The sequence below is a fragment of the Gastrolobium bilobum genome, unplaced genomic scaffold, assembly GCF_033153095.1.
Source record: "Gastrolobium bilobum isolate Gb01-03AN ecotype WA unplaced genomic scaffold, APGP_CSIRO_Gbil_v1 utg1578, whole genome shotgun sequence".
Lineage (NCBI taxonomy): Eukaryota > Viridiplantae > Streptophyta > Magnoliopsida > Fabales > Fabaceae > Gastrolobium > Gastrolobium bilobum.
In genome coordinates this window covers 721,220-737,279 of record NW_026899219.1, presented here as the reverse complement: position 1 = coordinate 737,279, position 16,060 = coordinate 721,220, and the positions used below count along the sequence as shown (strand labels likewise).

General features: G+C 36.4%; 1 protein-coding gene and 1 pseudogene across 3 annotated transcripts; both read left to right on the top strand.

The window, feature by feature from the left end:
• The first annotated feature begins 5,936 nt into the window (after window positions 1-5,936).
• Window positions 5,937-10,479, top strand: LOC133288408 (disease resistance protein RPV1-like; annotated as a pseudogene).
• Window positions 10,480-12,333: 1,854 nt separating this feature from the next.
• LOC133288383 (ATP-dependent Clp protease adapter protein CLPS1, chloroplastic-like) lies at window positions 12,334-14,642 on the top strand. 3 transcript variants are annotated; one of them, XM_061486121.1, is made up of 4 exons: window positions 12,334-12,535; window positions 12,774-12,918; window positions 14,134-14,222; window positions 14,313-14,642. In XM_061486121.1, exons 1-4 carry the CDS (start codon window positions 12,469-12,471, stop codon window positions 14,393-14,395), a joined length of 384 nt encoding a protein of 127 aa, XP_061342105.1. In that variant the 5' UTR covers window positions 12,334-12,468; the 3' UTR covers window positions 14,396-14,642. The 3 variants fall into 3 exon arrangements, with proteins under 3 accessions (XP_061342105.1, XP_061342104.1, XP_061342103.1); XM_061486120.1 differs by having other exon boundaries at window positions 12,350-12,535; window positions 14,134-14,642; XM_061486119.1 differs by having other exon boundaries at window positions 12,355-12,535; window positions 12,771-12,918; window positions 14,134-14,642.
• The last annotated feature ends 1,418 nt before the right edge of the window (window positions 14,643-16,060 follow it).

Genomic DNA, 16,060 nt, shown 5'->3' with positions numbered 1-16,060 from the left:
AAGCGGATGTTAAAGAATTTAGGTATACTCATTGAAACGATGCGTAATTATTTCTTTCCATTATGACTGTGAATTTATGTTTAATTCGTTCATGTCCAATTTGTGCAGGTTATACTCCAGCAATGGTTGATTTTGAAAGGAATCTTGAGAGTTTCCGTGAAAGTAGTCCTCAAATTGCTGAGTGATTGATGCGATTCCTAAGGAAAAGTGGTCGCGCGCCTACGATATTGAAGGACGCAGGTACGGTCATATGACAACAAATTTGGCTGAATCTGTCAATAGGGTTTTGAAGGGGGCCAGAAATATGCCTATAACAGCATTGGTTAAGCATACATATAGTAGATTGGTTGCATATTTTGTTGAGAGGAACAAATGTTGTTGCACAACTTCAATCAGCTCATCGTCACTCCAAAGTTGTTGCTGAATTGGTCAAGAAGAACCAGGTAGATGCAACAGGCCACCACGTTCGTGCATACAATGTTGAACATACTGTCTTCGAGGTTGACGCAGGTTGGGAGCGTTCATATTCTGTCAACCTCCCACAGAGATTCTGTCAGTGTGGAAAGTTCAAGGCATTTAAGTATCCGTGTAGTCACGTCGTTGCTGCTGCGTTAAGTGTTAGGCAGAGTGCGTTCACTTACGTTGACGAAGTCTTTTTGATAACTAACTTGGTCGAGGCTTATTCTTTTCCGTGGGAGCCAATCGGAAACGAGGAAGCAATACCTGAAATTAGTGGTCCAAAGATTATTCCTGATTCTACTATGTTGCGTGCAAAAGGTCGTCCAAAGTCAACTCGCATCCGCAACGAGATGGATGAAGTTGAGACAAGCCAGAGCCGTATCAGGTGTGGACTTTGCAAGGAACACGGCCATAATCGTCGGCGATGTCCAAGTCGTGGGAGAAACGACTGAGATACATATTATGTCATTATTTTGTTGTTGGTTATGTTATTGTATGAATTGTAATGTCCGTTATGGCGGACTTTTTACGTTCCGTTGACGTATGTTTTTATTCTTGTATTATTAAGTAACTGATGCTATTAGTTACCGTAACATAAATGCGCAAAGAACGACAAACAAAACATAAATAATAAAGCATAGTGAATAGTCCAAATAATATAATAATGTAGCGTCCACAAAATAACAACATGCTACAATCATAACTAATACAAAATAACAAAATAATAACAATATGAAACAGTCCACAACATAGTGAATACTCCAAATGGCAATGAAACTACGACCACGGTGGCAATGGCCTATGTCGTGCATCCCTATCTGGCAGTATCTGTCTGTCCCAGACTGGGTCTCCCTGATGCACCTGTGCCTGTGGTGGTGGAGTGTGGAAGTCATCCATCGCCGCACGGATGAAATCATCTGATGGTCCTGCACTACTGCCTGCCACATCAAAAGAGGTGTGTCCCTGACTGTGAGAATCTGTGGCTAGAGTCTCCCCACTGTCATGGCTCTCTGTAACCAGGCCTACTGAGCGATACAACTCAATCGTGTCCTCTGCAGACCAAAAGGGGTAATCGGCATCAAGTACTGTGAATATGGCTGGAAATCAGGCTGCGAGGATGCCGGATCCGCTCCTGCCATAGCCATCAGACTCGCCTGGAAAACTGGCTCCTGTCCACTCATTTAAGGATGCTCAGACGCCGCCTGACTAGGACCTGCCGCATACTGCGATCCGTGATGATAAATCGGCTGTGACCCGTAAGTAGGACCAATGACTGGAGGTCTGAACCATCCCTGAGTCTCGACCATTGGTCTCGGTGCCATAATCGGGACAGGCTCAGCAGCAACTCTCTCACGTCTATGTCCTAATCCGCGTCCCTCCCGTCTATTACGAGGAACATCCACAATCAACTGAGGACCAGGCTGTGTCTGCACGAGGGGTGCCTCAGGTCCAGGCTCATCAACTCGTGAACTCTCGCGAAACATTCCAATAATCCGGCCAATCTCATCGTGGATATACTGTAGGCCAAATCGAGGAAACTCCTCCGCCGTTGTTGCATGATAAAGCATTTCAAGACCGTCAATCTGCATATTAGGAAAACATGTTAGAAATGTGAAACAAATGTAAAATATGTACAAAACTCACCATGCGGCCTATCTTTGCTGCCCTCCGAGATATGTAGCGTTTTCCCCTCTTTCTGAACCACTCCATGTACGTATGATTAGGTGACATCAAACCATATAATGGAGGTGGCAGTACAATATGCTGAATCCTAGTATTCCATCGATCAATTTGAGCCCTCAGCTTAGGTCTCCAGTTCTCTTCAAACTTCCCCCGTAGAGTATGATCATGTATTCCTCTCAACTTTCTAGATTTATTCGGGATGGGTTGATCAAGACCGAACTGTCGCATGCACCTATCCGGTTGACATGCCTCTACTGTGTGGAAGTAGATAATAGGTGTGGAAGCAAGCCACAGGTACTGCTGCTCTATAGTAACGTCAAGCCACTCATAATCGATATATGGCTGCTAAACCACCTACAAAAAAAAGGCGAAACAATATATAGAGTTACAAAAAAAAATAAAACCATAGCGAAATAACAACATCGTAAGTATCCAACACCTAACCTCATCTCTACAGAGTGTGTCCAATGTTGCCCGATAATGGGTGACCTCATGAGGTTTAAACTTTTCTACAGTATTAAACCTGTCAATCAGAAACATTCATTATCAATCATAATAAAAAAGTATACAGTTAGTATATACATTATCAACCATACATTATCGAAATCAAATGAAGTAAATAAGTCATACCGACATCCATAATGTGTGCCCGGCTCTGGATGAGGAGGAAGGGATGGAGCAATGGGTGGGAATTGTATCCATGCCTAAATTTGAAGGAGAATATGGCAACCACCCATGTCAGTTCGACGAGCATCTGTCAATTCACACAAATTCCTGAACAAGTGTGTTAAAACTGCAGATCCCCAGCTGAATCGGCCAATGTCCTCAAATCCTCCAACTAGCAACGGGACAAGCCGGCAACCAAAATTGCTACCTCCAGACTTGTCCTCCAGCAACCAAGTCCCCAACATCCGGGCAATGTGGGCTTTTGTGAAGTAGATCTCGGCAGCGTGATTCCCCTCATGATCAGTCCACCGGGTATAATGTCGATCCAAGAATGAGATGCGGAGGTCGCCGGAATGATGGAACTCACCGGCCTCTGGAACATATCCAAAAACAGCAGCACAAGCAGCGTGCCAATCCTCGGAGGTCGATCCGGTGACGACATTGCCGTCAGTCGGCAAGCCCAATATGCCTGCCACATCTTGTAAGGTGATCGTCATATCACCTTGGGTCATGTGAAAGGTATGTGTCTCTGGTCTCCACCTCTCGACCAGAGCACTAATTAAAAACGTATCGATCTGTGATAAATTACGCAGTTATCACGTGTTAATGAATTTTATTGAATAATTACATAAATACAAAACGACGTAAATAACATACCTGGATATGTTGCATCCTGGCAACATGTATGAATCCCGCTTGTCTTAGATACTCTTCGACAACCGGTGGAATAGCACCGGTAGGTGGCCCCCCTTGTGGCTTCCCACGCCTGGTCTTAATTTTTCGTACATGCTCTGTATTCCACACTCGCTGTGAAATATGAGCTTTTTGCGTCCTCTTTCGAAGGACCTCCCACCTGTACGGCCCAGGGATGATCCACATGCTGGGATCAGTGGGCTCTACATCCGACTCAGATCCCGATGAAGATGATGACTCAACCATTATCCTCAACTATATAATATAAAACAACATTTAAATTAATCACATGTAACGACCCATTTTATTTACAATTTAATTAAGCAGTGACATAATTGATTATCACAAAAATTAAGCATATGCGTCATTTATTTAACTAGAATCGAAATTTATGAAGTCCCGCCAAAACGTAGAACAGTTATTTATTTGCAATTAAATAATAATAATACATCGGACAAAAATAATATAATACTAACTGAATACTTAACCCTAGGTCACTACCAACTTGTCCAATACGTACTAATCATCTCACCTAACTAACTACAAAGTTATGCACTCCCGCATTAATAACATCATACATACGAAATTTACGAAGTCCCTAACACATATTTATAAATCACTAATTAATATGCTAAACCCTAATGCATAATTAAAAATTAATAATAATAACTACGTAATAATAAAATTACTATGTCATTACAACATTCATAGCATGCTACAAAATTTCTAAGTGACTATCCTAATGTTCCAAGTCTCTAATATACAATCTATGTAGCACCGATACGACACGCGACACGTGACACGACACAACACGACACTCCGACACGTCAATCTTAAAAAATTATGAATTTCGACACGTTGGGACACGTTTTAATATTAAATAATATTTTTAATTTATATAGTGCATATTTCATTTAATATTTAATAATTTAACAAAAAAAACTAAATTAATAATACCCATCAACACGTTATAAAGATGGAAGCTTTAATAAAAAAAATAAGAACTGAGATGAGAGAGATATATAATATCAGATAGAGAGATCAAATCATATTAGAGAGAAATCAGAGAGAAGAAGATACAACAAGAGTGTGATAGGAATCGACAACAATAATGCTGAGATGATCTCTTATCTACTTAAGGGGAAAAAAGACAAAAATATAAAATTGATATGATCAGGTGGAAACTTTATTAATATATTTTAACTTTTAAAAAAAATATTTAATTTTTTTAAAAAAAAAATTAAAAAAATTACGAAAATGTCATTTGACCGTGTCGGACACGGTCAAATTCGCATGTCGGAATGGTCAACGTGTCGGAAAAAGTCAACCGCGTGTCTGACACCGTGTCGGAGCGTGTCAGAGCGTGTCGCCATGTTGGAGCGTGTCGGACCCGACTCTTCCTGTTTTTACAAGTGTCTGTGCTTCCTTGTATACAATCAATCATAACATGTATTACTAACTAGCACTGTTATTTAAATGTATACATATGAGGTATTATGACCTTACCTACGTTGGCAAAGCTTCGCTACGAACCGCGGTTGGAGAGAGGTTAGAGAGGTAAATGTCTCTCCCCTGGAGAAGACGCCCCACTGGGGCGTCACATGTGACGCCCAAATGGGGCGTCTCATTGTGCAACAGATGTGTAATTTTTTACAAAACAGCATTAAATGCATTATTTTAATTTTTTTGCCCATTTAATTGTTTTTTATTTATATAGAGGTGACGTTAATATATATTTTTAATATAAATCTATATACAAATCCAGTGCTACGTGTCAGAGCGTCTAGGTAGCACTGATACCGACACGGGACACGTGACAAGATACGACACGATACGACACTCCGACACGTTAATTCTAAAAAATGTCAGATTTCGACATGTTAGGACACGTTTTGATATTAAATAATATTTTTAATTTATGTAGTGTATATTATATTTAATATTCAATAATTTAACAAAAAAATAATCTAAACTTATAATATTCATAAATTTTGCAAAGAATCATAAGATATCCCAAATATTTATATTAAACTCAATAAAATGGTAATCACAATTTAACAAATCTAATAGTTGGAACTAAAAACTCAACGCAACGCACCCTTTGAACTTTTTTTTTGAATATTTATAATACGTATTGGAGTGTCGAAGAGTGTCGAAGTATACGAAAGTGTTAAAAAATGTCGAATACGACAGGTAAGAATTTTTGAAGTGTGGGTGTTAGGAGAACCTCATCATCGTGACAGACTTTTTAGGCTTTAACTGTTAGGTTAGGTCAAATGAAATTATTTCTTCCTTTATGTATAGCACTTTCAACGAAATTGCTTCTTCCTTCTATTGAACTGCTGCTCCATGTGCTTGATGTTGCTCCAACTTATATGAGCTAGACTTGAATCTGATCTCTAATCAGCAAAGCATCGATTCGGTAACATGTTTGAGGTCAGCATTGACTTTACAGCAATGTCCATCATTTATTCATTTTTTGCCGAAGATAATGTGGAAAACAAAGAAACGAAGAATGAGACGGCAAAAGATCGTGATTAACAGATTGGATCAAGAAAAAGGCTTCATTTGAAAGATTTCTAATCCAGAAGTAGTAGGTATTGTCATATGATATCCTCCTCCTCCCTCTCCTTTTGGCTAACCACTATTTTGAACTTGTTATAAAGTTCCATTCTTTCAATTTCTTTGATCTTTTCATTTGTTTTCACTCTTTCTTCTTCTTTCCAGTTACTTTGTGGCTCACTTATTTTGATATTCAAGGGTTTAGAGGTAAAGAAAGATACAGAGTGCACGTGTTCCGATCCATTGATCCAACAAGCATACTCTATATATATATGTCTCTTGGTTATTTCAAAAGTTGAATATGTTGTATTTCTTTGTCCTTTATTTATTTCTTGGTATGTTGGATTTATCTGTCTCTTTTTTATTTCCAAAATTGAAGGGTGTAGCGGCAAAGAAAATGTCCGACAAAGCTCCTAAAAAAAAAATATGATGTTTTTGTTAGCTTCAGGGGCCAGGACATTCGCCATAATTTTCTCAGCCATTTGAGTGATGCTTTTGGTCGAAAGCAAATATATGCTTTTGTAGATGACAAACTTGAAAGAGGAGATGAAATATCATCACTCTTTGGAACAATCGAAACATCATTAATTTCACTGATCATATTCTCAGAAAACTATGCTTCTTCACATTGGTGTCTGGAAGAACTTGAAAGAATAGTTGAGTGCAGGGAGAAATATGGACAGACTGTAATACCTATTTTTTACAATGTGGATCCCACAAATGTAAAGGAGAGTTATGGAAATGCGCTTGCTAAACATGAAGAAAAGTATAATTTGACAAGGGTGCAAACATGGAGGGATGCTTTGAACAAATCTTCACATTTATCTGGAATTAAGTCATCAGATTTCCGGTAAGCTTTTTTATTTTCTCTCAACGAATGTTAAATATTATTTTTCTGTTCATTTGTTATGTAGATCTATCTATGCATATTATCAATAGGTTATAGGTTCTTGCTTAAAATTAAAATTAACATTATTTCCTCTCTCTCTCTCTCTGTTGTATAGGGATGATGTCGAGCTGCTTGAAAAAATCATCAAAACCGTCAATCGTGAATTGATGAAGAGGTTGAATAAGCACCCAATTCGGTCAAAAGGACTTATTGGAATTGACAAACCAATTGCACATTTAGAATCATTGTTACGTCAACATTCGAAAGACGTGCGTGTTATTGGAATTTGGGGTATGGGCGGTATTGGCAAGACAACCATTGCACAAGAAGTTTTTAACAAACTAAGTTCTGAATATGAAGGTTGTTGTTTCTTAGCAAACGTAAGAGAAGAATCAACAAGAGGTAGAATCAATTCCTTAAAAGAGAAACTTTTTTCTACACTATTAGCAGAAGATGTGAAAATTAACACACCAAATGAATTGCCCGGTTATGTGATGATGAGGCTTGGTCGTATGAAGGTTCTCATTGTTCTAGATGATGTTAATGATCTAGATCAACTAGATATTTTAGTTGGAGGTCATGATCAGTTTGGATCAGGTAGTAAAATCATTGTGACAACTAGAGATATGCAAGTGCTTATGGCTTACAAAGTTGATGATGATGACATATACAAGGTAGGAGAATTGATGTTTGATGAAGCACTTAAGCTTTTCAATTTGCATGCCTTCAAACAAAACCATCTTGAAATGGAGTACTCTGAGCTATCAAAGAGGATCGTCAATTATGCCAAAGGCATTCCACTAGTTCTTAAAGTTTTGGGTCATCTTCTTTGCGGAAAAGATAAAGAAGTGTGGGAAAGTCAGCTAGACAAATTTAAAAAAATGCCAAATAAGAAAGTTCATGATGTAATGAAGCTAAGTTATGATGATCTAGATCGCGAAGAGCAAAGGATATTTTTAGATCTTGCATGTTTCTTTAGTGGATTGAATTTGAAAGTGGGCTACATAAAACTTTTATTGGAAGATCGTGAAAGTGGTAATTCAGTGGTTGTTGGGTTAGAAAGGCTGAAAGACAAAGCTCTTATAATTATTTCTGAAGATAATGTTGTCTCTGTGCATGATATTATACAAGAAATGGCTTGGGAGATTGTTTGCCATGAATCTAGTGAAGACCCTGGAAGCCGCAGTCATTTGGGGGATTCTAATGATGTTTATGAAGTATTAAAATATGATAAGGTAAAAGCATAAATTAAATATAATTTTTTTTGATAAGATTTGAATTTTTTGTGGGAAATGTGGTTTTTAGCTGTGTTTAAATTATTATTATTTTTCTACTTTATGGCAGGGGACTATGGCTATTAGAAGCATAAGGTCGTTCTTGCCACAAGACACTAAAGGCAGGAAACTCATGTTGAGGCCTCAAATATTTGCTAAGATGAGCAAACTACAATTTCTGGATTTTTTTTACGAATATGATACATATTGCTTGGATCTTCTTCCTCAAGAGCTTCAATCTTTACCATCAGAACTAAGATATCTTCGTTGGAAGAATTACCCTCTGAAATCCTTGCCAGTGAAATTTTCTGCAGAAAAACTAGTTATTTTGGACTTACCAAATAGTAGAGTGCAAAAACTTTGGGATGGAGTACAGGTAAATATATGTTTTCGTTTGTTATAATTTTCTCTAAATTCAAGGAATACTAAATTAACAACTTATGCTCATGTCTGATGTCTTTGTTTGCTCTATTTTATTACAGAATCTGGTGAATTTGAAAGAAGTTAAACTCAGGTTTCCCATTGTCTGAAGGAGCTGCCAAACTTTTCAAAAGCCACAAATCTTGAAGTACTTGATATCTTTAGTTGTGCTCATTTGATTAGCCTGCACATTTTCTCTCTCGACAAACTTGAGAAATTGAATGCAAGTTTCTGCGCTTCCCTTATCAGAGTTACAAGCGATACCCATTTAACCTCCCTCAACCTTCGAAATTGCTGTAAACTCAGGGAATTCTCAGTAGGGAATACGATAAAACTGAATTTAGAATTCACCCGTTTGGATGCATTGCCAGCATCTTTTAGACATCAAAGCAATCTTGAATTCCTAGATCTCAGAGGCAGTGACATTGAGAGCTTGCCTTCATCCATCAAAAATCTTACAAGACTGCAACATCTATGCATACGTTATTGTAAGAAGCTTCAGACTCTACCTGAGCTGCCCCCCTCCCTTGAAACTCTAATTGCCGAAGGGTGCAAATCTCTAGAGATTGTATTGTTCCCTTCAATAGTCACTGAACAATTCAATGAAAATAGGAGAAGGGTTGAGTTCTGGGATTGCAGGAATTTGGATAAACATTCTCTCATGGCTATTGAGTTGAATGCGCAAATTAATGTGATGAATTTAGCACACAAACATTTATCCACTTCAGAACACGATTGTGTTGAAAATTACGATGATCAAGCAACTTCCGTGTATGGGTATCCAGGAAGCAGAGTTCCAGAGTGGTTTGAGTATAAGACGACAACTGATTGTGTATTTATTGATCTCTCTTCTGCTCCACCCTCCCCTCCGTCAGACTTCATTTTCTGCTTCATCATCAGTCACTACAATGTAATTGTGACATCGAAATTTAAAATCATTATCAGTGATGGTGAAAGTGAGTGTAACATAGGCAGTCTCGAAATGTACATGTCTTCGCAAATGAGCACCTCTCAATCTGATCACGTGTGTGTGATGTACGACCAGCGCTGTTCTCGCTACCTAAATAGCAGGGTCAAAACACAGGCATGGTTTAAAATCAAGGTTACTACAACAGTCACAACATCCAGGGGTCAAGAAGATGAGCAAATTTCGTTAAAAGGGTATGGGGTAAGCCCAATAAGCACACTGGCATATCGCAATTTCATTCATCAAATGGAATTTGCGTGATTGTACTCTAAATACCTCAATGTCGTATGACAAATGGAATTTGGCTATGCTTAGTATCATTCGATGAACTTCCTTCTTCTAGTTTAAGGTGAAGTTTTTAATTTAGAAGAAAGTTTATTATTTGATATACTTGAAACCCAATTGGTTATAATATTCGAGTTGTCAACATAGCTCTTATAATTTAAAGTCATAACATGGACATGTTAAATGTTTAAACAAACAGATTCAAGCTACGATTACTCAAAAAGATACTAGTATGTAAGTATACTCAAAATTACCATGAAAGATACTACTATGCAGGCATCGATTGCATGTTCTTCTTAATGTGGATTAGTTTTTCTTCTTAACTGCCGTATGTTTTGCATTTTTGTAGGCAGTGTTCTTAATGAAAGTACTATTGCTGTGCTTTTAGATAGACACGGGCAATATCTGCACCAGAAAAGCAAGGCTTTCATTAGTTGGCACGCAAGTTTGGTTGTTAGTATCTTTGCTAACTGATGCTCTGGCACTTGCATTCTATTTACATGTATGTAAAAGTTGTACAAGATCAATTGATCAAAACACATCTCCAATGGAGTTTAGCCCATCCAGTTGCCAAGTGTTGTGTGAACTCAAATGAATAAAATTCTGTGATCGATCAAATGTATTATACAGTGAAATCAAGCCAATTGCATATGATTAAGTTCTAAAACTTTTGCTGATGAGAAAATTATTTGTCCAGGAAAGATGTTTAGTTTTCAACAATCTAGACTCGAATTGACTTACCAAACCCTGTCAGCGTATTCAGAGGACTAATACCACTGTTTTTGTACCCTACCACAGTGAACAGTGAAATGCCATATTTGTCACATTATAGTGCAGCATTCCAATCTTAAACCAGAATCTTATCAAAAATCCTCTCTGAACCAAGACTTCATAACACATTATACTTCATCTCATTAGTCTTTGATCCTATAATTCTTTTTTCATGCTTACGATGCTATGAAAGCCAAAAGAAAACTCCCATCTCCCAACTATTTTTCTTATGGTGCACAATTTCTTTCCAGAGACAGAAGTTATGGAACATGAAATCAAACAGCATTAAGCTAAAGAGTTAGTTGTTTGGAATTAGAATTTTAAGTGTAGTAAAGTAATGAGCCAACAGTTTTAAAAAACAAGGCAGGTGTAAATTCGGAGGATAGTTTCGGAAGCCAGGAATATCAGAAACATTCTATATTTTGAGTAGAATGATGAATTTGCAACCATTTAACAATAATGCAACGCATTTTGTTTCTTTTCTCTCTTGTAAGCGACCTTTGCTAGTAACTAAAACAACTAAAGCTAAATATATCATTCAATAAAGGGATAAAAGAAGCAAAGGTAATACAATACAGAATACTGTTGACATATCATTACATGGTTGATGGAGCAAATATATGCCACAGGATAGGAAGGGAAAGCATCAGACCTTTCTTGTATTGAAAAGGACCAAATCATTCGACCACCTTGCAGAAATACTGTCTTCTTCAGCTTGAAGAGTCACCAAAAAATAAAATACAACATCTACAATAGCTGGACTGCATTTATACCATATCTACATTTAGTTTCAAAACGATGTCGTTTTGGGATTGAAAGATTAGAAAATTAAAATTATAAAGATTATAATAACCCTGAAATAAATTAAAATTCCAAAAACATAATGATTTTCTCCCCAAAATGACGTCGTATTAGGCTTACTGCAAATAACTTATATGCAGTAACTGCAGAAAAAACGAATCCATTTATTAAATACGACCCAATAATTGTCAATAAATTATAATCGTTGGATTGACGTAAATCAACGGTGATTGAATTGGTAGTAAGAGTGATAAACTTTTATGGTGGCAAATATATCCCTTCCTAAAATTGTTGTCCCTATAAGATTTTTTTTTCATAAAAACTCATATTCAGAGTTAGTTGGCCAGATTTACTTAGCTGTTTGATTTTCTTTAATCTATTGTTGCATTAAATTCAGTCATCCACTTGGATTAGTCCTCAGAAATAATTATAGAGAAAAATATAATGTAGTACAACCATGATTAATAAAAAACAAATGAAATAAAAATGGAAAGCTGATGTGCACATTATTTCAACATTCATTCGCACACCGGATTATATGTCATTTGTACCAAATTCGTTATTAATGTAGTCTCTTTTATTTAAATTTTTCCATTAATTTATTAATTACTTGATTTATTCAATTCGAGCTAAATAGGACAATAATAAATTAATAACAGCAAAAATCATGCTCATTTCCAAATTTTTTATTTTCTGTAATTAATTGATGGAATTTAAACACCAAACCACAAAAGCAATCAATTATATGAAAAAAAAATGGAAGTACACCACGTGTCACCATATTAACGTTTCAAATAAAATTGTGTATGCACCATACAAAATTTTCTTTAGCTTTTATGCCCACAAAATCTCTATAACCCACAAAAAAATATCAGTGTAGTAACGACAAAGACAACATTGGATTATTTCACTCCCACTAGAATTAGATGTAGCCCTTCTAGTTTTAAGTGCTAAGTGCTAAGTGCCAACCACCACACATAGAAACTGAAAGAGTAACCATGGAAGCTGCACTATGCAGTTCACTTGCTCTTTCACCCAACCAAGTATTCAGTGCATCAAATCCTGGTACTTTCCCTTTTTCTTTCAAACCTATGGATTAATTCTAAACTGTTTGCTCAATCTTTGTTATGTTACTTTCATGAACAAATTGCACTAGTTGTTTGTATTTATTACATTTTTCCAAGAATTTGAGGATGTGAAGATATCAAGTGCTAAGCTTTCTTGTTCAATTTCTTTTTATGCACCCATTTTCAAGTTAAATGGTTCATATTTTAATTGATATTTAACTTTGTAATTGCAGGAGATAAAAATTTTCTTTTCAAATATAGTAAAGACCGGAGTATTGCAATGACAGTGGCTGCCCCTGGAATAGGGAAAGGTGGTGGGTTGTTGGAGAGGCCAACCATAGAGACAACATCACCTGGAAGGGAATCTGAATTTGACTTAAGGTAATTATAGCATTTGGAGCATAATTGAGAGGAATCTAATACTGTATTATATAGATGAAACATCTTTCTAATGCTTCATATAAAAAGAAGAGAAGTCCTGGTTAGTGGGTTGAACTCTGTTGTATTATTTTCCTTTTCTGATATATTCCTTTTTTCTTTAATATTTGCATTTAATTTTGTTTCTTGCTTTCATTTATAATTTCTAATAAGTAATAATTGTTAAACCACTTGAATGATAAAACTGAGGCACCACCAATGAAGTACTGACCTTAACCATTAATTTCCTACTGTGTTGAGATATATAGTCCCACATTGGTTGTATGTGCAACTAATGTGGAGTTTATAAGGTCTTGGCCACTCCCACCCTTAGAGCTAGCTTTTGGGGTGGTGTATCCCAAGGTTCTTTACATGGTATCAGAGCTTGAGTGACTATAAGGTCACCGCTCCCCACTTTAAAGTGGAATTAAAATAAAAGCACAAAAAGGTAAACCAAAAATTGGACCTGTGCAATATCCACGCTTCTAGCCCAAAGGGCTCTCGTGTGAGGGGGCGTGTTGAGATATATAGTCCCACATTGGTTGTATGTGCAACTAATGTGGAGTTTATAAGACCTTGACCACTCCCACCCTTAGAGCTAGCTTTTGGGGTGGTGTATCCCAAAGTTCTTTACAGTGTTAGTCTAAGATGTGCTGTGAGAGTGAGTAGAAGTTTCTATTATGGGCTAAAAATATAGGCTTGTTCATATTCCATAATTATACATCAATTTGAACTAGCTAGACTCCTACAGCCAGATGTGAAGTTTTGTTTTTAAACCATTTTTTTTGACTTACCAACACTATTACTACTATTAGATGTTGATAATGATGAAATGCAAGTATGGTGATATGTTTACTCTGAGGTTTCATTAATTGATAATGATTCCACTATCCTTTGGTGGTTTAATGTAAATGGTATATTGATAATGATGGTTGATATCATTCTTACATTTTGTTAGAGATTCACTATGTTTATTTTTGAGATGATCTAAGACATGATTGTTAAATGGAAAGTGATTGAATGGTTTCCTTCGCTTGTTGCCTTTGGAAAAGAATTGTAGTTATGAAGTGGTGAATCCATTTTGTGGACCCTTTTCTTTGTTTTCTCCTGTCTCATTTTTGTTACATGTTTTAAGTCAAAAGGGAATGCTCAAATCTTTGATGACATGTTTTCTACCAGGAAATCAAGAAAAACATCCCCACCTTATCGAGTATTGCTGCACAATGACAACTATAATAAGCGAGAATATGTGGTGCAAGTGTTGATGAAGGTGATTCCCGGAATGACACTTGATATTGCAGTTAACATCATGCAGGAGGCACATCATAACGGACTAGCAGTGGTGATCATCTGTGCTCAAGTGGATGCTGAAGACCACTGCACGCAGTTGAGAGGAAACGGCCTTTTAAGCTCAATTGAGCCAGCTGATGGTGGGTGTTAACCATTGGCAAGAGCTTTGATCTAATAATATCATTGGTATACTTATATGTATATTATACACACAATCCATAATATTCACCTTTCCATTCGTTAAGAATAGTGGTATAGAAAATTGGTGTCTAGGCAAGGAAAGGGGTAGTGCTAGTTAGTACTTTTGCTGGACATATATTGCTTCCAATCGGTAGCATTATTTTGATTTAACGTGTTATACTTAGTGTCTAATCTCTATATTTCCACCCTTCACTGAAGCAAGCCTCTTATATCAGCAAATCACCAAAACATAGCCTAGAAAATTGGTTGTCTAACATATGAATAACTATTGTTTATGTCTTGGATTAAGAAGACTGGTTGATGCTCAAGCAGAATAAGTGTTAGTCAAGCATCAATGGTTAATCGTATAAGTATCAGCAAGGCATGAGTTTTGAAGTCTCTCTGCCACATATAATGCCAAAAAGAAGTTATATGAGGAATATTTTAAATCTTTAAGTTTGCAGCATTAAAGACAATCAGATATGGCTATCCATCAGTAAAACATCAATCAATGTGTTTGGTAGGAGGTTTCTTTTATGATGACGGAAAATTGAGATGGGTTTTTTAGTTGACCATGTTTGATAGGAAGTTTTAAAAAATTTGCCCAATCATTCGAATTTGCATAGCAATCTCAGTTTGTGTGTAAAATTGAAAAAATTTGCTATTTTAAAATACCACCCAGAGGATGGTATTCTCATTACCCCGTCAAACCAAAAAATAGGAAAAAAAGCAATAGACACAAATATTCTTTCTCAAAAAACGTGCCAAAAGAAAATTGGAGAGAAAAATGTTCTCCTTTAGCAAACGTGCCAAAAAGCAATGACCTACCAAACAATTTTTTTTTAACTTTTTTACCAAACTCACTTTTCTCAGATAAAAAAATGTTCTCCTTTAGCAAACGCAACTTTAAAGTTTAATCAGGGCAGGTTGCAATCTTTGTTTGAATAATATATAATCAAAGATAAAAGAAAATCCAGGAATCAAGAATGACAATAGGCATGCAATAACTGCTTACAATTATACTTATCTTTTGATGTAAAATGACAAAATCTAAATGAAGGCATAGATGCTAGGCCACACTGACTAAACAATTTGAGATGGTTTATACAGAAGCAGTGGGAAAATTATGTTCCAAACACAAAGTTCCAAAGCAGCACAGCAAAACCCCCTTAAGATTTTTGCTTTTCTACACAGGTTCTGTATCTCACATATATAATCATTGATTCTAATTCACATGCAGTGCTTTGCCTCCCTTAAAATCCACCAATGAACTGACAAAGGAAACCCTATGTTGTCTGAAGGTCTAATTTCATTAATTTATACAAAAAGAACTAGACAAAGTTGAGAACTGATGTCAACTGCAACTTGCCAAATCAGTATTTAGAAGGATTTCTGTCATTAGAGGATAATATACATAGTGGTTTATGCTTAGAAAAAGCATTACCAATTAACATTGCTGGTAAGTTTACACCAAAAAGAAAACATATCTGATAAGTGGAACTTTGAAGGCATTAAGTTAATCATAAACAAACACATCTCTTAAATTTAATTGAACATGTAATGCTTATGGAATCCAGAGTTAGACCAGCAAAATTGTGTTTAAAAAAATTGAAGTTACAAGAAGATTCAATATTTT